Source organism: Corvus hawaiiensis, chromosome 3 (genome assembly GCF_020740725.1).
Source record: "Corvus hawaiiensis isolate bCorHaw1 chromosome 3, bCorHaw1.pri.cur, whole genome shotgun sequence".
Taxonomy (NCBI): domain Eukaryota; kingdom Metazoa; phylum Chordata; class Aves; order Passeriformes; family Corvidae; genus Corvus; species Corvus hawaiiensis.
The window spans coordinates 22151790-22177161 of NC_063215.1; the positions used below are offsets into that span (position 1 = coordinate 22151790).

Consider the following 25372-nt stretch of genomic DNA (forward strand, 5'->3'; position numbering starts at 1 on the left):
TGACTGCAATATTTAAAAACAAAATTAATGTCTAGAACAGAGACACAAATCCCTTCTTTTAATTTCTCCAGAACATGAGTATCAGCTGTGCTGAAACAGCTGGAATATTTGTGGCTAACACTTGTCTGGCCAAACATTTAATCTTCTACCCTGTCTCCATCTGTCAGCAGTGGAAGTAGCCCTGAGCACAGCCTTGTGGCATTAGTACAGAAAATAAGTGCATCATTCCTTCTGCTTTTGGGAAAGACTATTTGCCTTTGCCATCCTGCAGCCAAGTCCAGCCCAACTTTCAATCTTTTCATAGCTCAGGATGGGAGAAACATATCCCTGTACAGAACCTGGCAGCAAGAATCACCAGGTTTTTGCTCCCTAAGGTGCTTCGAAGGCACTCAGTCTTCTGCCCCCAGGCCATGGATAACTTGCTAACTGCTCTCTGTATCCATGAAATCTGTCAACACCACTGTTTCTTCCCACCAACATTACTTTTGACCATAAGAACAGGAGGTTAAAAGATAAAAACAGATTGTCCTTTTGCCATCCTCTCCCTTTTAGCAGGGAAATGGAAAATGCTCTCCTTTGTCGGGATATGTGTGAGTGCCAGTCAGGAGATGAAATTTTAGTCACTTCCTGATGGTGAGTGACTTTGACTGCTTATTTCTTTTGGTTATCACTCCTGAAGAACTTCTTGGTGAGTCCAGATGCCAGTTATGTAGCATGTAGGTTCCTTTGTGACATTTTGGGACTAAATAGCTTTTGGAAGAAATGAGAATCAGTGCTGATGCTGCTTTCTGAGCACCTGTAACCATCAGGCTGAAGGGTAATAATGGCTTCCATCCCCTTGGTGCTTTTTATCTCTTTTATGGGCTGGTTATCAGTCATGTAGGCACAACCAGCTTTGGGAGTGTTCAGACTCAGCCGTATTTCAGAAAAGTTCAGACATAGCACAGAGTCATTTATTGGCACATACTCAGGTTTCCCCACCCCCTGTCTACTAGTCCCAGACCTCTCATGCAGACTCATGCAGTACTCATGCAGACTCTCTCACATTCAGCCAAGCTGCCGTCTTCTGAGACAGTTGCTCCATTTTTATTTCATTCTGTTTGGCAGTGTGACCTTTCTGCCACTTAAAGATTCCTGCCTGCTCTCACACAGATTTCCCTTCTACACTTAAAATAATACTGGGGATAGTTATGATTTATACAGTTTATTAAATTAAAATTTTTAATTTAAAATTTCTTTCTTTATTGATAATCCATTTTATTTCAAAACCTGATCATCAGCTGTATTTTCTGTCCAAAACCACAGAAAATGAACATGCAGGAAGTGGAAGAACATGTTGTTAGAGCATAATTAAGGGCATCTTGTATTGAAAGCAATGGATGTATGGATAATGGTTAAAATATATAAATTATTCATGATTTTGTACAAACATATATAAATTAATTCTGTATCTTCCACGCATATCTTTGTGCACTTATGTTTTATATTTTATGAATAATTTGTTTTTCTGGGAGGTGGAGCCATTGGGACTTTCTTCCTATCCACTTCTGTGCTCTTCTCAGCTGTTCATACTAAAGTGCTGAGCTGAATGTAATCTTATCCACAGCCACTCAGAATGGCCTTGGAATTTCTTGGCTACTTTTCTAGCACTTCAGCGAAGCCCAGGCAGTGAACTTTTTCCTTCTGATGCAAGTGGGATATTTATTCCTGTGAGTATTCCCTGATCCTAGTGGAAACATTCTTGAGGAACCGAAACCTTACCATCACCTTGTTGTCTTAAAGTAGTAACTGGACGCAATTTCATCCCCCACTGTCTGCTGTTATCCAGAACCCATAAGCCTACAGTAACCAGATAATTTTAATTTCTCATATTTTTTATGATGCTACATTCTCAATTTACCACATTTTCTGCATGCATTCACAGTGCTATCATATAGGGTCTCTTTCTAGCTCCTTTTAAACTTCTTCAAATGGGAGTTTGAGATCAAGGTCTCCCTTGAGCAGTAAAGAAAAGAAGTTTGGAGTTTAACTCTATTTTTTTGCACATCTCGTAATTATAGCAGAAGTGATACGTGTTTGGGTAGTGGTTCATCCCATCTTTCAACTCACATCTGATAGGTTATTAGGAGGAGACTGTGAGGAATCCTGGGAGGCAAAGCTCCTGGTAGTTGAAATGGATCATACATATCTGAGAATGTGTGGGTTTGTTTAAAGTGTACTTTTTGTCCCACATAATTTAACTATGGGTAGGCACACAGTACAAGAAAAGGCTTCTGTATCAGAGGTAGTCAAGATGAGGGTGGCCATTGCTTTATGGCATAGATGAAAAATGTTTTCTGTCTTAGTGAATATATTAGTAATTAAAAATTGTAGCATTTTTAAGTTCTTAGTTGCTAATACTTGTTTAGCAACAGAATTGGGCTTTTTTGTTTCTTTGTTTACTGTGATGATTTATTAAATGGATCACTTGGCTTTGGCTTTATTCAGCTGTGAATGCCTATGTTACAGTCCCAGTTACGTTGGCTGGTGTGTAGAGGAGACAGCAGTATACTCCTCCCTGGGGGTATTCTTGACTCCCCCTCCTCAGTGAGCAGGAGGGTGAGCTGAGCCGGATGGTAGGAGCAGGGAAGGACATCTGACTTTCCAGAGCACTGTCAGTGTGGTGCGGCCACACAGTTTCATATCTACAGGGCTCGAGGTTTAACAGTATTTTATCTTTTATTAAGGCCCTCTCCCTTTCCTATTTAATAAAGTCACAGCCTAAGAAGTGCATATCATCGCTGAGGAGAAGGTTTGCAGCTGCATCAGCAGAACTGTGGCAGAGCCAGCAGAGTGCAGTGTAACACCTGCTGGCAGCAGGCAGGGCCAGCCTCTGATCTGGCACTCCAGTCCTCAGCACCACCTGCACCGCTTCAAAAAGGAAAGCTTAAAAATTGAACGAACCATCTCTTCTAGCTATTCTCATTTAAAAAATGACCCTGTGCAGTCATTATAGTGCTATTTTAGTTTGATTAGGCACAAAAGGCTTGAGATGATTTAATCTGGAGAGGTAGACAGCGAGGCGTGCCCTTTCTCCGCTGGAGTGGAAGCAGAGCAGAGACAGAGGTGTTGAGACAAAGGCGATCCTCCGGCGTAGCCCGCAGAGCCTTTGAGCTGTGCAAGGTTGGTGGGTGATAGACTGCAGCTCCCTGCGTTTTGCAGGTATGCAGTACCAGGGGCTGTAGAGGCAGCAAAATGGTGTACTGCTTTCCTCTCCTTGCTGAAAGGCAAACAACAGCCCCCAAATACTTGATCTTCTGGCTTGTCAGTCACTGTCCCCTATAAGCTGCCCTAGCTGGGAGCTTGAGGAAGTGGCCACCTTATAACAGAGGTCCCTCTTCCCTAAACACAGAATCCAACCAACAGAAAGAATCAGTCAGATTCAGTCTGACTGGAGAATCAGGGCAGGAAATGGCAATTCTGCAGAGTATTTCCACATTTTGATGTCATATAGCCATAACACTGAAAATTTTGTCATTGGGATTCAAAGGAGTAATTTTTAACTCTGTAATTTACTACGTACTGCCTCCTGTTCTTTACATGCACTGAATTGTGTTCTAATTCAGAAAAAGATGCTATTTCACTCTTAACTCCTGTGTTTAAATCTGCACTAGGCAGTTGGATGAATATATGCATTTTAAATAGATATATCTGCCTGGGGAATATTCCCCACACAAGCATTAGCACTTCAGAACCTCATGTGGATTCAGAGCAATTTAATTTTCACAAAAAGTATTAGTACCTTGGGACAGATACAGTTCTGCACTCACATTTTATGCTATCTAAATGTACTCCATGCATATTTTATCTGACCTTTGTAAAGGCTGAAAAACACATTCTCCATCATAAAACAAGAATAACTGTGAGACCACACCTTGCCTCCTGGGTACTTCAAGTGTAGTTTCTAGCTGGTCTTGACTCAGTACGCTTTACAGTGCAATTTAGGAAATCTAAGATTTTTTTAGCATACAGGGAAATAGATAATTTCAAGGATAATCCTCCATCTGAGCATTACCTGGCACAAAAGGAAAGTCAGAACCTAATGTAACTTGCCATCCTGTCCAACTTTCTTCGTAGTGGATATGAAACAAAAGTGCTATCTAGCTCCTAGCCACTAAAATCCTCCATTTCCAATATAAGATTTAAAGGCATTTCAGTGAGTACTAGGCTGTCTAAGATGGTTTATTTGTCTCCTGGAGAGTCAGATGAATGATCATAGCAAAGAATTTTAAGTTGCTTTCAAAGCAGTAAGCTACAGAAAATGGGTAGAGTTGTTATGACCTCTTAAATAGCAAAAATTGCCTAGCCTGGGGAATTGTGTGTTCACCATAACCATAAATACCTCATTTCTCTTCATAAAAAACAAAGGATGCTGTAAGAATGTGGTCAGCTATTTGGTCAGTTACTTCTTTCTTATGTTCCCCTCGGGAAAATGAATTATAACTCTATCACTAACTTTTGTCAAATATTTACTTTCAGATTTTGAGCTTCTTTTGACTAAAGATATGACCCTTTTGTGAATCTTCTGTCTTTTCTAGAGACATTTAGGATCATACTCTATTTTCTCTACCTTGGACACCATCACAAACAGAAAGATCCCATCAAAAGATGTATTTTGCTGTTTCTTAAGAGAACAAAACTGTAGTGAGGGGATTGAGAAGAGCACAGATATATATTCACTTGAAAAGTTAATCTGCTGTCTGCCATTCTGTTTCTTCATTTTAGGGAGACAACTTTGCAGTACTTGCACCTTTAAATTTCTGAAACTTTGAGTGGTTTAGCACAGTTTGGGACCCCAAGTTAGTCCACAATACATGTTTCTCTATTTTCAGGATTATTTTTAGGCCACCTGTTTTTTAACAATAAATCTCTCTTTAGTTCCTAAATCCTGTGTAATTCTTACAGATATTGGTTCCTGTTTAACTATTTTATCTGTTGTTCTGCTAGAAAGTGAAGCCAACACTGAGAGCAGATGATGACTGGTTTAAAGTGAGATTTAATCAGAGTTAACCTCAGTCAAGCAATGTTAATTTTTTATCTTTTTTGTTAACCCTCTATAGCAACAACAAAATGTTAGAGCAGTTAAGTTGGATTTGAGAGAAGCGAAGCAGCCTGAAGTAATGCTTTGCTTATGTGAAGAAATGGCCTAGTGCAGCAAAGCTGGTGTAATGTTCATCACTCATTTATGACATGGGTGCTGTGTGCTGTCAAATCATGTCCAGGCCAGGGAGGGATCAGGCCTGATCAGCAAACACAGCATGGTTGCCCCAGCAATGTCCTGCCGGGTGTAAGTGTGCACCATCCTCTGGGAGGGTCTAGCTCACCCAGGAGAAACCTGGACATGTAGGTGGTAGGAAGACACTATGCACCTCTGTAGGTCTTTGTCAGGATGGTGAGTGGCCTGGATTGTGGCCTGAAGGGCAGGAAGACTTTATGGGGCAGGTATCTGGGGACAAGGACTGCAGGGCACACTGTGGCCTGTACCTGCCACCAGTGCCTAGGAAATGCACTCCTGGGCTCTGCCTGATGCAGCAGATTGAGGACATTCTCTGCCACAGTGACCTCCTGGTGTGAGATAGACTAATTTTCTCACCCTTCAGGACAGGGCTGTCAGACATCCAGTCTGCTTTCTGGGAAAGGTCCCTTACTATCTCCTGAGCTGTGTGTGGGAATCCTTTTTGTGAGCTGGAGCACACCAAGGCATGGCAAGGGCTGTTCTAAAACATCAGCACTAGGGCAATCAAAATCCAGTTTCTGGGGATGAATGCTGTTTAATTTGTTAATATGTAATATATGTTATTAAATATACTATGTATTATATTTACACTATTTACTGTGTATTCTATATACAGATTCTTAAATTAGGGATATAGCAGAGTGACGAAAATGCCTTACATTTCCAGAACAGTTAATTCTGCAAAGCCCCTTGTAAGAAATTTTTGAGCTTTTTCATTTGTTGTTAACTTGCTATATTATAGTAAGATACTGTACCAGACTGTGATAAACACCTGAATTATGTACATTTCAGTATAGAGAAACATGCCTTAGGAAATTGTCCTGTGCTACAGTTTTATATTGCTTTTTGGCATTTTATTACACAAGCGTTAAATAGTTTGGAACTGGGACAGTGAAAAAAATGTTCTGTTTTTAAAATTCATTGCAAAGAAATGTTGTCAAGTCTGACATCTCTCAAGTCCAGAATCAGTTAAGCTTTATGGAGCTTTATAGCTCTGGGAACAGGTATTGTAATTTTAAAATCCTTCATGTAAACAAACTGTTAAATAGCATCCAGCCCAGAGAATGGTGCTGAATGAGGTTACATCCAGCTAGTGGCTGGTCACAAGTGGTGATCCCCAGCCCTCAGTGTTGGAGTAAGAACTGTTTGACATCATCAGTGACATGGATGAGGGAAACAAGTGCAGCCTCAGTCAGTTTGCAAATGTCACCAAGTTGGATGAGATTGTTGATCTACTGGATGGTGGGAAGGGTCTGCAGAGGGATCTGGACAGGCTGGATAAGTGGGCTGAGGCAAATTGTGTGAGGTTCAAGAAGGCAAAGTGACAGTCCTGCACTTGGGTCACAACAACCCCCTGCAGTGCTATGGGCTGGGGACAGAGTGGCTGGAAAGCTGCCCAGAGGAAAATACTGGGCATACTGATGACAGTGGCTGAACATGAGCCAGTGTGTGCCCAGATGGCCAAGAAGGCCAATGGCATCCTGGCCTGTATCAGCAGTAGTGTGGCCAGCAGGACCAGGGCAGTGATCGTACCCCTGTACTCAGCACTGGTGAGGCTACTCCTCAAGTGCTGTGTCCAGTTCTGGGCCCCTCATTACAAGAAAAACATTGAGGGGTCAGAGTGAGTCCAGAGAAGGGCAATGGAGCTGGTGAAGGGTCTGGAGCACAAGTTCTGTGAGGAGCAGCTGAGGGAGCTGGAGGTGTTTAGCCTGGAGAGAAGGATGCTCAGGGGAGACCTTATTGCTCCTACAACTGCCTCAAAGGAGGTGGTAGCCAGGTGGGGCCAGGTTCTTCTCGCAAGTAACAAGTGACAGGACAAGAAGAAATGGCATCAACTGCACCAGGGGAGGATTAGTTTAGATATTAGGAAAAATTTCTTCACTGGAAGGGTTGTCAGGCATTGGACCAAGCTGCCCAGGGATGTGGTTGAGTCACCATCCCTGGAAGTTTTCAAAAATCATGTAGCCATGGCCCATGAAACCCATGGTTTAACATGGTGGTAGTGCTGAGTTGACGGATCGACTTGATGATCTCAGGGGTCTTTTCCAACCTTAATAATTCTATGGTTCTATGATTTCAATTCTTTTAAACTGTTTTTCAACCTCACTGTTCCTGTCCAGACTGTACTAGGATTTTCTACCCAGCTGCAGTCCTTTAGGTTATGTAGCCTAGTTTTATGACTTTGATAATTAATTGTATGATAAACTTTGTAACTGATTTCATGATTTTGTGAAATATATGGCTAAAGGATTGCCACCAGGAGGAGCTGTTAGACATGTAAATTTAGAGAGAGAAATCTCAATTTAATGGAACTTTCATCAAGTTTTGCTTTAGCCATCACAGTACAGATAGTATCATCTTTATAATCTGACACTGTCCAGAACATATGCAAGAAGTGAAAAATAGGTGTCTGATGTGTCTGTGACAGCTGCTACATACTCCAAATTTGGCATTCTGTTATGCAATTTCCATAAAACACCCTTACATATTCCTTCTCCCACATCTGCGATATGTGACCTCTTAGAAGACAAGTGCAATCAGAATTTCATCACTTGGCAGTTGCCAAGAAGACAGAAATTTGTTCTTCTGAGAGGAAACTAAATGCATGCATGCATAGTATTGTATCTCATAACTGAAAATTTTTGAGTGGTCTCCATTAAATATAATACTAAATGAACTATTCCTGATGGACTCAATTTTAAATAAGAAAATAACTGGGGCATCAAGGTTTGCACCTATATTTTAACAGTTGGTCATATATGTGCTCATGTAACTTCAAGGAAGGATGGATTAAGTGAGACAATATATCAGTGTTTTGCACCAAGTAACTATTTTTTGCTTTATATTTGTTTATACTCTTCTTGCATAATGATTTTTTTTTCTCACTAAAAAATATGACAAACCAAGCCATATATGCACATAAACAATTTTTATTGGTGTTCCTGATTTTTTATAATTTTCCTGGATTGAGATATGAGAGAGGCAAAAAATACCAGTGTCTGCCAGCTGGGAATAGCCATAGAAGGCAGAATTTTAGCAAGAATCACATCTATTTTTACTCCATGTCTCTGTCCTAAAATAAGGCAGAAGGGCAAGATGGACTAATGAAGGTTACATACAGAAAGGGAATAGCCAGACTGGCATTCTCCAGCTATCTCCTTTTGATCATTCTCTAAAGGTCATTTCCAGTTTGCTCAAGTTAATGCAGCCTGTGCACTAAGCTGTGATTTTATCTGCAGTTAAAAACAGTAGCAGCTTTCTGATTGTCTTTCATCGATGTCTTGCACTGTGTGACACCAGTGAAGAGCTTTATACACTTTCCTTATGGTTGGCATAGTTTAGCTTGTAATATAAATCATTAAGAGAATTTTTATTTGCATAAAGAGACATCTGTTTTTCTCTGTCCTCTTTTCAGAGCTGACTTTGATGATTCTGCTACCTATTCAGCAGTTGCAACAAACATCCATGGTCAGGCATCAACAAATTGTGCTGTGATTGTGCGAAGTAAGACCTACTTTATATTTAAAACAATAAATAAATATAATGCGCATGTCATTGAATATTTCTTGTATGTTTATTTATAGGGTTCAGAGAGGAGGGAGAACCTCACCCAGCTGCGATAATGCCCTTCCACTGTAAGCCTTTTTTCTATTTGCTTAGATAATTTATGTCCTCTTGTCAGAGTAACATTTTACAGATGAGAAAACTGAATACAACTTGCTTCTTCTGACTTTGCTTTCTAAGCATTCAGTTACAATAGGAGCTGTCCAGATGCTCTTGCTTTGCCATCTGAATTTCTAGATCAGCATACAGTATATCAGAAAGCTCCATCTCCTGCTCAGATCAGACACTACTCTGTGCCAAGTACAATTTACTTGTACTGAAGAATGCTCTCATTTTCTCATGCATAGTGCCCCTGTCATATGACGTTTGCTTCACCCACATTGATGTCCAGTTTCTGGAGAAGTTCGGAGTCACTTTTGCAACTGAAGGTGAAACACTGACCTTGAAGTGTTCTATGTTGATCACACCAGAGTTGAAACGACTACGACCGCGTGCTGAGTGGTATAGAGATGGTAAGTTATTACATTGAATAGAAGCTACCTGGAAAATGCTGGAGGAGATGCTGAGGGCACAGGTCAGGTTTAGAGCACCATATTCTCAGAATGAAATTTGGAATAGAGAAAAAAAATATCTCTAGTTAGAATTTATAGTCCTGCACTCTCATTTAAGTGACTTGGTCAACATCTTCTTGAGCACACGTTAATAGCAACAGGAGGTAACCTTTTATTATCTGATGGCACAATAGTTAGAACATTTACTTGGTAGAGATCCAAAGTCAGATTTCACAATGATTTATAGTTGAATACTGTGACCACTGAGCTGAAGGGTACTCACAGGCAGTAAATTGAAGTTTGAAGTACTGAGGTCTGGGTGTGGGTCTCCACTTTAATCTTGCTCCAGTATTTATTGTGAATTTTGTATTAAAATCACATGAATGTATAGTTAGGAAATACTTACAGAAGCCAGGCCTGATACACAATATGTCTGCTCTGCTGTTAATGTGCCATGTTGGTAGGTTTCTTACCTTGCCTCTTGTGTCAGTGAAAACCTACGTTATGCCACTCTTACCATGAAGTGCTCAAAATAACATCACTAAGCTTATAATATACTGGGGTGGATGGTACACAAACCCTGGATGAGTAGTGTTTGTTCACTGCACCAAAAAAGGGTTTTGAAACATAAAACTAGCTACTTAGAGCTTAATGGATAGCAGCCTGTTGTAGATATTTAGCCCACCACTTTTCACCAACCACAATCTCTGTGTAGGATTCTAAAATAATTATTCTACCTGAGGATTTAAGGAAAGCCTTGGTTATTTGTGAAGAGTTAGACCCTTCCCCAAAGGGACCACATTTGAGAATGGTGGACTTCCAAGACTGATGTTTGGACTAGTCCCAAAAAAAGTTGGCAGAAATTTCCATAGCTGAGAAGATGTGATGAATAAGCTAAGAAAGGACAGTAAGATTAATAAGGTAGTCAAGAAAATTCAAGATTAGGAAAATCAGAAAAAGGATGCTTTTGTTACTAGTAGCTTGTTATGCCTTTTGTTTCATGTACATCATAGTTTTACATAGATTCACATCTGATCCTTCAGGGAACAAACTACTACTTTTTCATTCTATCATTGTGGATATTTCCTTGTAATGTGCTATTAGATGTCAATAAAGTAAAAAGTATGAAATAATAAAAATGTCTTTTTCTGTTTGGTGACTAACCTAAAATCTAAGGCTGGTCCTTGAATTCAGATTCTATTCCCACTGAAGCATACAGGAATTTTACTATACACTTCAGGATATTTAATAACTAAAAATAATTGCTCACTTCCCTCTCAGATGAACCATCATTTTCAAGGGTACCTTTACTTTGTCTCCTACTGGGTACAGTTTTTCAAGGTGTCAAATCTCTCAGATTCTGAGTTTGAAACTGCAACTAAGAAGAACTTCTAATTTTCAAGGAATTCCCAATATTGTTCCACTTTTCATCAAACATGAATTTTTCTTGCACTATGGAAAAAACTTCGTGGCTCTTTCTCTTTGTGTCTTCATAATGACAAGATAATTCCTTCTTGATATGTAACAATACTATGTTCTTTGTTTTCTCCCTTATTGAACTTAATAAGTCCTTACTTGTGAAAATCTGAGATGAAAACTTGGTCTGTTTAAAGCCAATAGGGTTTTGCTAGGGAGTCAGGTAGGCATTCATCCCATCATTCTAATTATGTTACGTGAAATAGGATGTTACAAACAAGCTTAGATTTGTCCTTTGTTACAAGTACATGGATCACAATATTTCCAAGAGATGTACAGGTGCATTAACTGGCAGAACTTTTTCTCAAACACAGCAGGAATTCATGCACTACGAATCTTTGTTATGCACTACAGTTCCCTGTGTTGAGTCCCTTGAGAGCTGGAGGCAATGCATAAATATAAGCAATGAGAAGTTAATAATTTGTTCAACATCATGTGCTTTAGACATTCTGGTTTTTTAGAGAGGTAATATTTAATTCTATTCTAGCATTAAGACAAACCATACTCTTCTTAAAATTTGTCAGTTTGTGTCAATCAAATAATAGCAACTAAAGCCCCCATATCCAACTAAAGGTGGATATGTATGATTTACTTCTAATAATTATACACAGGAAAAGTCTGTATTTATCTAGCATAAATAAGCTTCACACTAGTGAGCCTTATTGAGAGCACCTAGTAGACTCCTAGGGTCTAAGTCAGCTTAATCAAATCCTCTGAACTGATCTGGGATTTCACAAACACTAATATGATGTCTATTATTCATGGCCCACTTAGAACAGTTTAGGATACTGAAAGAACCATTTAAGATATTGAAAGAACAAAATCAAAATAATACTTCAGGAATGTATATTTAATCTGGACATGAGTTCAGCTGATTTCAGAAACTTTCTGTTATTAATATCTAATGTAATATAAACACTGTAAAGCCATGTGCACCAGCGTTCTGCAGCCATTTATACTGTAATCTAGAATAAAATAATTGACTTCAGAAGGAAAAGTCATGGAGTGAAGAATCTAGCTAAAATTTCAGCGGAATAAAAATACATGATGAAAAGAAATTTCAGTATGTAATAGTTCCCCACTCTTTGTCTGAATTTTCATCATGTATTAGGAAAATTATCTTATGTACTAAAAACAGCATGCGAGGCTTGAGACACACTGCATCTGAGGGTTAATCTCCTGCAGGTTTGTCCTTCGGTAAATTCTGGGAGAAGTAATGGAGCACAACACATGAACAGACTGTGAATAGTCTTGTAATTGTAATTTTATTGTGATGGCAGGTATATCAATATTGTTCTCTTAGAACTTCTAAATATGTTTGAGGCCTCCAAACTTTACTCTAATTGTCTTGCCTACAAAGTCATTCATCCAGACTGCATTAAAAAAAGAGGGCTTCTGTTGATTTCCGGTGGATCTTTGGCCTTGTGTGAGGGAGAGAAGCTTTTCTCCTCTTACCAAACACAACTACCTCCTCAATTTCTTCTGTCAGGTACACATAATGAATAGAAAAGGGCAATTCTGGCCTTAGCAGCATTACAGGCTTGCCTATAGTTTCTATGTATTCAAACTAAGATAGCTACCAATCCACTGAAACTTGGAGTCTAAATATGCGACCAGCTTTACAGAGATGCTGGTTAATCAACTTTGTTTTTTTCCTTAGGATTTTCCACAGGGCTCATGCATTGGTTAAAGTTTCTAGGTGAAGGTATTTTATGATTTAATTTAAAGTACTTCATGTCTCTCTACACAAAGTCTGAGTACCATTGTGACAGGATGACAGAAAGGGGACACTCAGGTTTTCTAGGTATGGATCTCATGACTACGGATCTCATGGGAAGGAATGTGATTAAATTTAGTTTGTGTGCTTCCCATAAAACTACAGCATGCTTGGCTAATTAAGCGAGTTACTGCTGTAAGTTTTAGTAACGTATGTCTTCCGCATGCTTTATTATCTGAATGTGTGTCATGTTTTATACCTTCTTAAGCAATTCAGAGGTATGTGAAAACACTGATTCCTTTGCAATTGTTTGAGTGTCGGCTCCAAAATCTATTTAAGCAATAGAATGATAAACATTCATAGATATTCCGATCTTTTAACATACTTCTACTGCATTAATTATAATAAATTCATGTGTGATAGGTCTTAGGGAGGTAAAAATCAAAAATAATCCAATCAGCTATTTAAAAGTTTGATATGAGAAAGTCCCTTGGCTAGCCTAAAATATCCTGTTCATTCTTTTCCTCTGGTTTCACTAAGCAATGATATTAACATGCATTAATCATGGGCCACCACCTCCCACCTTTGAGAGGCTTAAATTTAATTTTATTCAAGACTGAACAGGCATGCCTTGAAGATTTAAATTTAGTGTATGTTTATAGCAGTTTTCAGATTAAACTGAAATTTATTTTTTAAATTTGGAAGGAAAAATTGAGTAAACTGACATTTGACCTGAACTGGAAGCAAAACTTATTAAAAATGAAACAAGGTTCCACCCTGCATTCATTACAGGGTATGGCAGGTTTCATGTCAATATTTCTAAATGTGGATAACATTTTTGTCTCTCAGTGTATTAAAAATTACAGTGAGGGGAATTTTGTTGTTGGCACTTTATGGAGTAGTATTAGACCTCATGTTCTCTAAAATTCACTGATCAAATAATTTTAGAGAGCTGCAACTTGCTCTCTTTAAAGTTTTCACAGTATCAAAGCACTACCAGTCTGAACAAAACTGCATAAATATTAGTTTGTGTCCCTGGTTAGCAGAGAACTGCTCTAGGATGCAGGTTGTTCTAGCAGCACAGTAACGTCCCTGATGGGTTTTCTCTTCCAGACGTGCTGATAAAGGACTCCAAGTGGACAAAGCTGTATTTTGGAGAAGGCCAGGCAGCTCTTTCCTTTACTCATCTGAACAAAGATGATGAAGGTTTATACACCCTGCGCATGGTTTCAAGAGGTGGAATCAGTGAATGCAGTGCATACCTGTTTGTAAGAGGTAAACTTCTAATGTTTCTTGAGGAGAAATTAAAAAGCATTATAAAGTTTAGTTTTATGAAACAATCCCATGTAATAACTGAAGTACAAAAGAAATTTAGCCCTGTGGTATTTCATAGGCATTTGATTGGTATACAGTAGTCTGTACTAAAAACCAGTCACCTTACATGAATGGGGAGCTTCAAGAGGAGCATGTTCCTGAGGACATTTTGTTTCCTGAAGAACCAGAGAAACCATTCTTGTGAAGAGACAACTTGTTTCTTTGTCATCTCCTTTCCTGGTAGGAAATAAACATCTTTGTGTACAATCAGTTCTCACTGTGATGGTTTTGGCTTTAGAGATTGGAAACTGGGAATGAGCCTTGTTGGGCATTCTCATATCTTGTGCGTTGCCTTAGGGATATGTGCAGGAAAAAGCAAAAGAAATATTCCCACCACTATACCAGTCATAGTCATGTCATTATCCAGAGAAAAGAAGAAAAGTAAGAAATTAACTGACTGAGGAAATACAGTTTTCACAAGAGACGTAGATAAAAGGAGGTAAATGTATTAAAATAGAATAAAGGTCAGAACTTTTCATCACATTTCCATGCACAGCTCTCAGTGAAGTGAGAATGAGTTTCCACATGCACCTGTGAGCAGAACTTAGTATTCAGTTTTATATTTTCTTCACTGAAAGATGAAAATATTTCTGTTTGAGCAGTTCTTTAACTCCTTAAAATACATTAGACAACATCCTTGGTGGGAGCAAATTGGAACAGTCCCACTGAAGCCACTCAAGCTGTATTAATTTTAAACCTTGTTCTTCTTGGAAACATATTGGAACATATGTGCCTTGTGGGAGTGTCACCCAGACAGTTTGTGTGGGATAGAGGGAGTGAATGTCTTTTTCAGGGGTTTGAAATCCAACTTCCTCACAGGGCTAGTGCAAGAGCTTCATCAGCTTTGCGTTATGTCTCAAACAAGCCCCTCTGGCACCCTGATCTCATTAGAAACAATTTGCTAAAGCTTTTTATGTCCAGGTTACCTTCCAAGAAAGACAGTACTCCGGGGAAAAACACCCACTAATATATAAATCTTTCTTAGAAGTTTTTGTTGTAGTGATGGATGAATTTTCTGTACTTCTCTTGTCCATTTTATACTATATTTGATCCCTTTGCATGCCCAGGACCCTGGCCTCGAGCTATGTCCTCTGGAGTCTCTACTGTTGTCTGCTGCCCATTCTCTTGCTTTTTTTCATGTAGGCTGTGATCTGATACTGAGCACAAACTACTTCAGTCTGATTTAAACTACCTGATTTGGATCAGACTCTATAAATTTAGACTCTATACAGGGTGGTTTTTTTGTTATAGACATCTTCCTTTGAAGGGAGAGAACTTCACCTGTAGCAAGATTTCATTTGAGGGTCCGAATTAGTCAATATATCTTAAAATGAAGTCACAAAAGGATATCTTAAAGGTGACATTGTAAGACTGTAAATAAAACATAGCATTATAAATGTACCAGGAGCTTGCAAATTTTTTATTCTTTAAGAGTTTTGTTTTCATGGGCTACATGTTCTTTACTAAGTACCTTGGTCTGACTAGTAACACTCTGAGTCACAGCTTTCAGTGACAGAGCATCAAAAACATATGGGTAGGTTACACTTTTAATTCTCATCAAAAATAATAGGTGTTTGATTCCTAAAAAGCTTTTCTCTCCTCAAAAATATCCTTGAACATTTTATCTGTGTAAAAATATAGACATTAAGGTCCAAAATCATTACTGTAGTGAATTAGTATGTCATGAAATGTTTGGGCTTCCATTCATATAAGCAAGTATTACAATGAACTGGAAGTCTTCCCTTTGCCTTTTTGATGTATTTCAGAGGAGTTGGGGTCAAAACCAATTTATTTTTATTTGTGGTCCAGATGCCGATGCACTGATCGCAGGAGCACCAGGGGCACCAATGGATGTTAAATGCCATGATGCTAACAGAGACTATGTTATTGTTTCCTGGAAACCACCAAACACAACCAGTGAGAGCCCAGTTATTGGATATTTTGTTGACAAGTATGTAAACATTAGCATTTATTTAATTTTTTAATTTCCAGAAATAAAATGCCAGAAGAGAAAAAAATTATCATTCTATCCTTTCAATGTGTTTATTCTTTAGATATATTTTTACAGACACTTGGCACTGGAACTCAGTTACACACCGTGTTAAATTACTAGATTGCTCCCTGGCAAACTTTTAGCCCAGATGATTTAGTATTTTCACGGGCAATTCTGGGCACAGTCTGGGAATTAGCAGGGGCTGGAGGCCATTCCAAGTAATATTTGCAGGCAGACACATTTTATCATACACTTAAAATGTTCAGTAGTATGGATGTGCGCACAACAGAGAATGAGCCCTGACAGTATTTAATTTATAAAAGCTAGAATCCATGGGTATCTTGAATTAGATTTAGTCTCTTTAATCTCTATAGTGCAAAAGCTGAAACCTAGGAGTTATTACATTATCTTTTTATTTCTTTCTTAAATGTAGTACATCAGGATCTCAAGGCCTGGTCTCCTGGGAGCTGGTAGTTTAAATCAGACTGGCAGGCCTCTGTCCTTCAGTCAGCTTTGCACTTTGCTGGGGTTTCAGCTCAGTGCAGGCAGCTGGCAAGCAGTGGATCGAAGCACTGTTTTGCATGTCTCTTCCACTGAAGTGAATGCTTGCTCCTTGTAGCCAGAGCAGAATATCTGATCCTTAGTGTCTGAAACTGTCAGTCAGCAAATCATTACTGAAATGATTTCATAATGTCTACGGCTCTGCACTTAAAAGCAGCATTTGCAGCTCATTGCTATTTGCTACCCTGTCATTTGGTCTAATTCAATAATAACTGTCTGGGAATAGCTGGAAAAATAGTAGTTTATGAATGGCAGTCAGTATGAGGAAATTAACTTGAGACCTGGGGACTCTGCCATCTATATCCAATTTATGTGGCACATAGATCATAGGAGTATTTCACCTATATTGTGTATAATCTAGTTAGATGTGCCATTTGACATGTTGCTTGTATCACTGCAGTGCCAAGGAGCCCTCGATCATAACACGACTTATTTCTGGTACTGTCAGGGCAAAAGAGAGTCTTCTACACAAAAGGTTATAGTAGTAGGACACAAACTATATATGTACACACAAAGCAGTCAGTATGAGGACATCACTGTGCTTCTTGATGACTCCTACACTCTGTGTCCCAGCCATTTTGGGAGGGAAATGCGCAAAGAAGTTTACTTGAAAATATGACAAAGAAGAGATGGAAAAGATTAGGTGAATCTTGCAAATTCATCATGTTCTGTGGAGATGAATATTAGAAATGAAAGTGAATAATTTATTCTTTATATAGCAAGGAAAAGAGCCAAACAGAAGGGAAGCAGAGAGATTTGAAAAGGCCAAAAGCCATGGAAGAAAAATGACCTTTGCATTATGAAAAAAATATGAAAAGGGTGGGAATTGGTTCTCTGATCAGAGAAGAGTGTATAAAGCGTGTGACTTTCATTAATGAGATGTGTGGCTTAGCTCCTCAGCTTAGCGAAGGTGACTTCCGTGGTTCTGACCTGGTGTGTGTAGCATGGGGTGTATTTATTGTGAGATGATACTGACAAACGCTGTCTTCTGCTATTCCAAGGTGTGAAGTAGGTTTGGAAAACTGGGTCCAGTGCAATGATGCTCCCGTAAAAGTCTGCAAGTATCCTGTGACTGGTCTTTATGAGGGACGGTCTTACATATTCCGTGTGAGAGCAGTGAACAGTGCTGGCATTAGCAGGCCTTCTCGACCCTCGGATCCAGTTGCAGCACTTGACCCCGTTGACCTGGAGAGAACACAAAGTAGGTTATTCAAGGCTTCTTTTTTTAAAAGCAAAATATTTTATTTAAGATTATGTTTGCCCAATTAACCTAAGGAGTAGAGTTTATTTCTTCCTTTGATTGAATATCTCACTACAGACTGCAAAGTAGAACTGTGGAAGCTTCTCCATGAATAGAGTAAGCCAGCTTGCTCTGGGGAGTAGTTTTGTTGATTTAGCCTTGTCCTAAACTCCTGTGCAGATTCTGTATATCATGTACTTGCACACCTTCTGTTTTGTGTGCTACTTTTGGTCAGAGGGGAATTAAAGTAATTATGAATACTTCAGAGTACTGCCCCAATGTCATCGTTGAAATCTGAGCTGAATATGCAGTTTCCGTTACATATGTTTTATGTATGTCTGTACGCTTTATGATTAATTCGTATAAAAAAAAGCACAGTTAATGATACAATTGTTTGCTAATCTGCCTCAAAATCAAATCCATCTACTGTGACTATGACTCTTGCTTTTTACCACAGCTTTAAATAGTACTGTCTTATCATGCCCTGTTTTTTCTATGAAAGTTAGTAAACCAGTGTATGACTTTGAGTTGACTCTATCTGGGCAAAGATTTAATAACAATATTATAGAAACAGAGGTATACAGGCTCTTGAACAGGCGAAAAACAATAATTGCAAAATTTGTAAATATATTGAACTAGTTTGAGGGACTAATTGAATATTTTGATTAACAGCTGTTCATGTGGATGAAGGGAGAAAGATCGTGATCAGTAAGGATGACCTTGAAGGTATGTAGCATTTCTACAATTTCAGTCCATCTGCTTATGCTCCAAGAATTTTGCATTATAATTAGAAACATGACTTGAAAAGAAATCCATCTAGTGATAAAGTCTCTCCATTAATAAATAAAGACATATTATGGCTTGCAAGGTTGAGAGAACACAAGTGAAAGGTGAGGTCTAAAAGGATGGAGAACATCACACTCTCAACAGCAAAATCTTTATGATGTGTTGACAGAATGTTCTCACCATTTTACTTTGACTAGTGTTAAGCTGAGTTTAAAAGGTTGAGCATTTAACTGCCCATTTGATTTTCCATATTTCCCCTCTTTCTAGCCTTCTGGGAGCTAAGTATAGGTTTTTTTAGGCTGATTTTAATGATCTGAGCAAGTTATTGCCATTCTCATAAAAACTTACACAATCAATCTCAATTATTTAATTAATAGTCTACCTGAATACAGAGATTATTCTTAAGGTTAAGGTTATAGACTAAATAATATTTTTTCTCCGGAGAATTGGAGAGATCACTGACAACTTTTGAAATAAAGTTTGCATTTCTTCTGGTTTTTGGTTGTTTCTCTGTGGGATGATTTGTTTTTTAGACTTGAATAATGACCTTCTTTACACTTAAACTGTTAAAATTGTTAACTATAATGGCTCAAAATTAAAAAAAGTGTCTGTCTACTCTCTTCCACGAAGGTTATAAAGTTGTAACTCCAGTAATAACACAGTAAAAGAGAAATCACCTGAGAAGAGATGTAGTTTGAAGGAGAATCAGATATTAAATGGTTTTCCCAGTGCATGGACAGGATAGATGAAGTTTCTCTATTTTTACAATAGTACCTTAAATGAATTGATATGAGTATTATCAAGATATATGAGGCACATTATAATATCAGATTATAATTGTCTTGTTTGTCTTCACAGAACATTCTTCTAATCTCAGAATTGCCTTAGAATGATCAGGTGCAGTATATGGCCACTCTGGCATAGGCATAAATAAAGATATTTGGATTTCTGTCACATGAATGTGCATATTAATAGAGTATGAATATTCAAATATTACTCTTTATGTAGATCATTAATTTCATCTGCAAGATTGGAGACTGTTTCTGAAAGAGCAATCTCACAGATCGGAAATGGTTTTCCTTTTTAGTGCAGGATGACGTTCCATTCTGGGAACCATACTGTACCACCATGTTATATCATTACAAAGTATGGGAGCTTTGTTTTTTTTCAAGAATGTAAGAAAACATGTTGATATTTCATTACCTGAAATCAATTGGAAGCCTTCTGTCTTCATGCTGTGAAGGATTATTGTCATTTTCTTGGCTATATGTCTTTCATCTTAAACTCAGCTGATTCATGTGCCTTTCTGAAAGAAAAAATACAATTGTAGGAAATAAAGTATAGAAAGCATTGTGAGAAATAAAGTTTCATTGGATATATCAGCTTGCTTTAAAAAAGTTTTGGTTTTGATTTGGGAAATATATATGATTAAATAATATCAGTGTACATTTCGAGCCTGGTTCATTCTACAGGTGATATATAACCAGTTGAAACATCACTGCCACGATTTAGAGATTACAGGACATATTGAAATATTTTTCTCTTTTTTAAAGGCAAATCTTAAACATTTAGAGGATATATGCTGTTTTCTAGCCTGAGAAGTGGAAAAATTTACCTTCAAAGAAAGAAGCTTTTTTCTTTTTCAATCACAAACCATAAAGATAAAATTTTTAGGTGTCTGCTGAGTTGCTATTTCTGGCCTATTACCAAGTCAAAGCTTCTTCAGGGCTGTGTAGCTGTTCCTGCATAGAGGTCCATCACAGGTCCATCATAGGTCACTCTCCTATCTAGTGCAGTTTTACCCCATTGTAATTCCTTGGATAGCAGAACTGGCTTTTTCTCATATTGCGGTCAGTGAGCAGGACCATGAAAGGTTGAGCTGAATTCTTCCAACCTGGCCCAGGGTAGGGAGGTTTTCTCTAATGCTCCTGGTAACTCTGCAGAGTGCGTGGGGAGACGGGTTTGATCCACAGCATGAATCATGGCATGGTGGAGCCATCACAGGGCTGGTTACATTTTTAAGTCTCTGATTCATAGATTTTAGAAGTGCTTTAGACTATACAGGTGGTAATACCAATATGTCATATGATATATTTCTGATCGGTTCTGCTCCTTTTTCTGCTTTCCTCTTTGTTTTAAAGGTGCTTTTCTCATTGTACTTCCCTTCCAGCTGCTTTTTTTATTCTAATTTCGCATAATATCTCTTTAGACTTCTGTCTTTGATCAAAAAATGTTTGCACATAGTGAGTAGGCTTTTTACTAGCAAATTGAAGTAATTAAAATATGATCAAAGAAAAAAGTGTCACAAAGTCACAGAGTTTCAGGGAACATATTAAACTTTTACTGAAAAAATAAGTAACTAGATACTGAGATTTTATTTATCAAAATTTAATTGAAGTGATCAGGTGAACTGCACAGATGATATCACAGCTCCTAATAGCTGAGCATTGCAATGCAGGGTGGGAAAGTTGAATCAGAAAGATGACCTGTAGCATGAATGCTGGCCCAGCAGTTACTCTGCTGTTTAACACTTGTTACATTTATTAATCTTACAGGGCATGTTCAGATTCCAGGCCCTCCCACCAATGTACACGCTTCAGAAATCAGCAAAACATATGTTGTACTCAGCTGGGATCCACCTGTTCCTCGTGGCAGGGAGCCACTGACGTATTTCATTGAGAAGGTACTGTACTGTATAGTGGTGTTCTGTTGTAAGGTGCTTCATTGTTGTGTGCAATTACAGTCAACCCATTCTCAGAACTGCAGAACGAACAATAAAACCAACACTTTCTGTGGTCTTGCAGGATTTGGAAGTTGGATATTAGAGAAGCATGGATAATCAAATGTCTTACTGCAAGATTTAATGAGCATTGAAATTCAAGGTCCAGGAAAAAGGATTTCCCTATGCTATTTGCTTATTACTGTCTTAATGGGAACAAATTATTTATGTAAAGTAGCAGCTAAAAAAAACCAGAAAAGAAACATTTATAGTTTTCACAGTCTTACAGGCATGGTTGTAAGTTTTCAGTCTTTCTGTATTAAAGGGAAGTTTCTGTTAGTCCTGTGGCAGAGCAAGGAACAAACAGTAACTCATAATTTGATCGTCCCTTTTTGTAACTCATAATTTGATCCTCATTTTTGCAGGCTTACAGCACCCTCTACTATACACTGACATTTCCAATTTATCCCCTGTAAGGTCAGCAAAGAGGCAGATGCCTGTCTCAGGTTCACTCCTCCCTGGTACTCTTCATGGCTGCCTTCCTCTTCTCTTTGCATGGAAAGGGGACTTAAGTGCTCACACCAGGAGAGGTTTGTTCTTCACCCACCTAAGTGAATAAAATTCAGATAAGTCTGTCCCTGAGCCATGTTTCTAAACCATATTGTATTACAGCAACTTGTTACAAAGTTTTCCCAGAAGGTAAATTGGCCTCATACCTGACCTCTACAACATTTACATGTCAAGCTATACTTAGTTTTGATGAATTATGACTCTAGCATATGCCCCTTCTTAACAATCAGCAAACACTAAACCTGCCACACATTCAATTTTCATTGTGAATATTATAACAGCCTTCTCTCAGGCCCTTACTATGCAAGTTTTTTTCTTCTCACATGTCAAATTCTGCACGTTCCTCCACAGTTCATTTCCTGGCCATCCTGTTAATATCACTCCACTTTTTGCAGCCCCCAGCTTGTCTTTTCCCTCTCAGACATACAAAAAAACTCCTTTTCAAAAGAACTCCATAGGCCATTTATACATTCTTCATCATCCATTACCTGCTGGATGTTGAACATATCAGTGTAAAATGAAGACTGCTCACTAGTTAAATTTTCCAGCAAGCATGTCTGTTTCTCTCACTCTGCCTTTTACACTCAAAAAAAGTAATGAAAATTTTCATAGAAATAATTGTCTAGTTTTTCTTTCTATGCAGTAAAATATAATGCCTCCCTTGCATTTAGTCCCAGTTACATATGTCTTCTCTTATCTATAAATTTCAGGAATACTGATGTAAGGATTTTGAACCAGCTCTTGTTGTGGAAATACTTTGTTAGTTCCAGAATATGCAGAAATAACCCAGATAAAAAGCTCAGAGGTAGATTTCCACTGAGTGGACACCTACACTTTGTTAGCTGAATTTCATTCTAAGAATTAGTTGGAAAATATATGTTATTTGCTTGTTTTATGCAAATAAATTTATATAGCTCCAGAAACAGTACATAGCAGTGACAAGGATGAAAAAACAAGTCTCAATTAAGCTCCAAACTTAATGAAGGAAAGTGAGAATGAGGACTAAAAGGCTATTATTAGGAAAAAGAATTTCATTACACTAATTAATACCTGAATCTAAAATCCTTTTGCATAAATAATATATAGGAACATCTTAGTCAGTTCATAGGTGAATGTTTGTTTTTTGCTTTCTACCATCATCTGTTAATTTGGAAGTGTTTCTTAATTATTTTATTTCAAATAAAGAAGATTCAGTCCTGAAGAGCAAAAATATATTTGTAAATTCTTCAAGAAACACAAAATGGAAATAAGTTTTTATGTTCTTTTGAAATACTTTTTTAACAGATAAACTGCAGAACAAAATGTGATGCTGATTCTTTGTGAAAAGAAGAAATTAATGTTTTTCATGGCAGGAAGTAAAATATATGGCAAAATAATATTTATTTCATGTTTTCCAGCTTTTTATTGTGAAGAAAATGGATGTTATATTTGTTTTTTCTGTTGAGAACACTAGGTGGGTTCAGTACCTATGAAAAAGATTTTGATATATGGACTTGAGCTGTTTACATTTTTATTATTTAGCTATCATAGGTGTCATTATATACAGGGTAGTTTCTAAGGAGCCATGAAACACTCTTCCTCCTCTAAGAAGTTCACAGTCTATCAGGTTTTGTTCCCAGACTCACTGTTTCAAAATTTTATAAACATGTAATTTGTATGCACCTATCTATGTGCCAAAGAAATTTTCTTCGATCTGTTCATTAGGCACTTGAGTTTTACTTAAATTTCTGAAAGATTCCATGACTAATTTTTGGTTAGAGTAAACAGTTTAAGTGGGAAATCTAATGGACAGCAGACTTCTCTCAGAGTACTGATTTGCTGGCTCTCCTCCATGTGCAGTTGTGGTGATGATAAGCTCAGCTGCTGCATTGAGAACATTCAAAAGTAATTATTTCATTTGATGAATGCTTTTAGGGGATATGATCTTACTCAAGAGAATAAATAATGATAAAGTAGTGAGTAAAGTAACATTTCCCTCCCTATCTTTCTGCAGAATTTGGATTAGGGCTTGTTTGCTTAATTCCAAACCTTTGGCTGTTCAAGTGAGTTTTGCAGGACATGAGAGTAATTCCTTTGGGACCAATCACAATTGACAGAAGGCTGACTGTATGTTCACATGTGCATATATTGAAGTCAAGGCAAGGAGACAGTGAGCTATTCAGACCTTTTTGTAGAGCAATGGAATGCAAGAGCTATGAGAATTTGCATATGTTTAAGTCAGGCATTTTAGAGAGATCTTTCTCTCATAGCTCTTAAATGAATTAATGACAAGGTGCAATACAACAATATGTTCATTTTTTGACAGTTCACCGAAATGATTCATGGCTTTTTTTGTTGTTTTTTGTAGTCCATGGTTGGCAGTGGAAGTTGGCAAAGAGTCAATGCACAGGTTGCGGTAAAATCTCCTCGCTATGCAGTGTTTGACCTTGCAGAAGGAAAACCATATGTTTTCCGAGTGTTGTCAGCAAACAAACATGGCATCAGTGATCCATCTGAAATCACAGAACCTATACAACCACAAGATACTATTGGTAAGGTATTAATTGTAAGACATTAATATTAAAAACAATAGATATTTTACAAACAGGAAATAGACAAGTCTCATTAGATTATTATAACTATGATAATAGTAGTCGACTTTGTGTTCAGTTCTGTGATGGATTTAAAAAAGACCAAGAAGCTAAATTTTAGAGATGTCCCTGAATTTTCCTAGAGATCACAAGTCTCCCTACTGAAAACAATAATCAGTATAAAGTTAAATTCACTCTTCAGTGTTCTATTAATGTGACATCAAAGCAATAGGTTAATCACTAACTTTGATAACTACATTTTCTGGCTCAGGTAATTATATACTACCTAATTTCCTACAGTTTCAGCTCGATAAGGTAGCCTTTAATTTCTTTCTTAGTATTCTGAGTTGGAAATTACTGCTGGTGCACTATTCCTGTGGCATGCAGATGAGTAGATTTCAGGAAAAGGGGAAGATACAACTACCTAATCAGTGATGATTTTCCAAATGAAAATGAAGTGTTTATCTCGGGGCCACGTTCAAAAATACAAATGAAAATTTAGGGAGTGGTTATTCATCTTGTTTTTCGAATACTTGTTTTGGTTTTGCAGTTTTGCTGATGCCACACATAACAGCTTAATGTGTTGTTAGCTGTCACTTTAAGTGCACATATCTTACTAGTACACTTTCTAGTAAAATAAAAAACATTTACAGTATCTGATATACCATAGTTAAAATTATAATACATACTTTCAGCTCCATCTGTAACTACATGATAAAGAAAAGCATCTTTTGCTTTTGTATATTCTTGATTTGATGTCTCATTTATGCATATAAATTATTTAAACCATTCAACCTTCCCCAAGGTAGGGAATAAAAGCACTGTATTTATTTCACTTAGTACAGAAAATAAGGTATCCCTTAGGGGTTAATGCAACACCTTCTGCATAACTCACAGCTTTAAGTAAAGCACAAAGCAGAAGATTCTATTTTAAAGAGAAACTTCAGGAGTATTTTCAGAGACAGAGTGTGCCACC

The 25372-nt window shown here is 37.8% G+C and overlaps 1 protein-coding gene across 2 annotated transcripts in view; it reads left to right on the forward strand.

Annotated features, from left to right (window-relative positions):
• MYOM2 (myomesin 2) overlaps positions 1 to 25372 on the forward strand; it is a 76611-nt gene that overhangs the window by 12003 nt on the left and 39236 nt on the right. For both annotated transcript variants that reach the window (XM_048299631.1, XM_048299632.1), the window contains exons 8-16: positions 8691 to 8779; positions 8860 to 8910; positions 9187 to 9351; positions 13697 to 13858; positions 15767 to 15908; positions 17513 to 17712; positions 18424 to 18477; positions 21093 to 21220; positions 24174 to 24357. In XM_048299631.1, the coding sequence (XP_048155588.1) occupies positions 8691 to 8779; positions 8860 to 8910; positions 9187 to 9351; positions 13697 to 13858; positions 15767 to 15908; positions 17513 to 17712; positions 18424 to 18477; positions 21093 to 21220; positions 24174 to 24357 (1175 nt within the window). The remainder of the gene's footprint in view (positions 1 to 8690; positions 8780 to 8859; positions 8911 to 9186; positions 9352 to 13696; positions 13859 to 15766; positions 15909 to 17512; positions 17713 to 18423; positions 18478 to 21092; positions 21221 to 24173; positions 24358 to 25372) is intronic.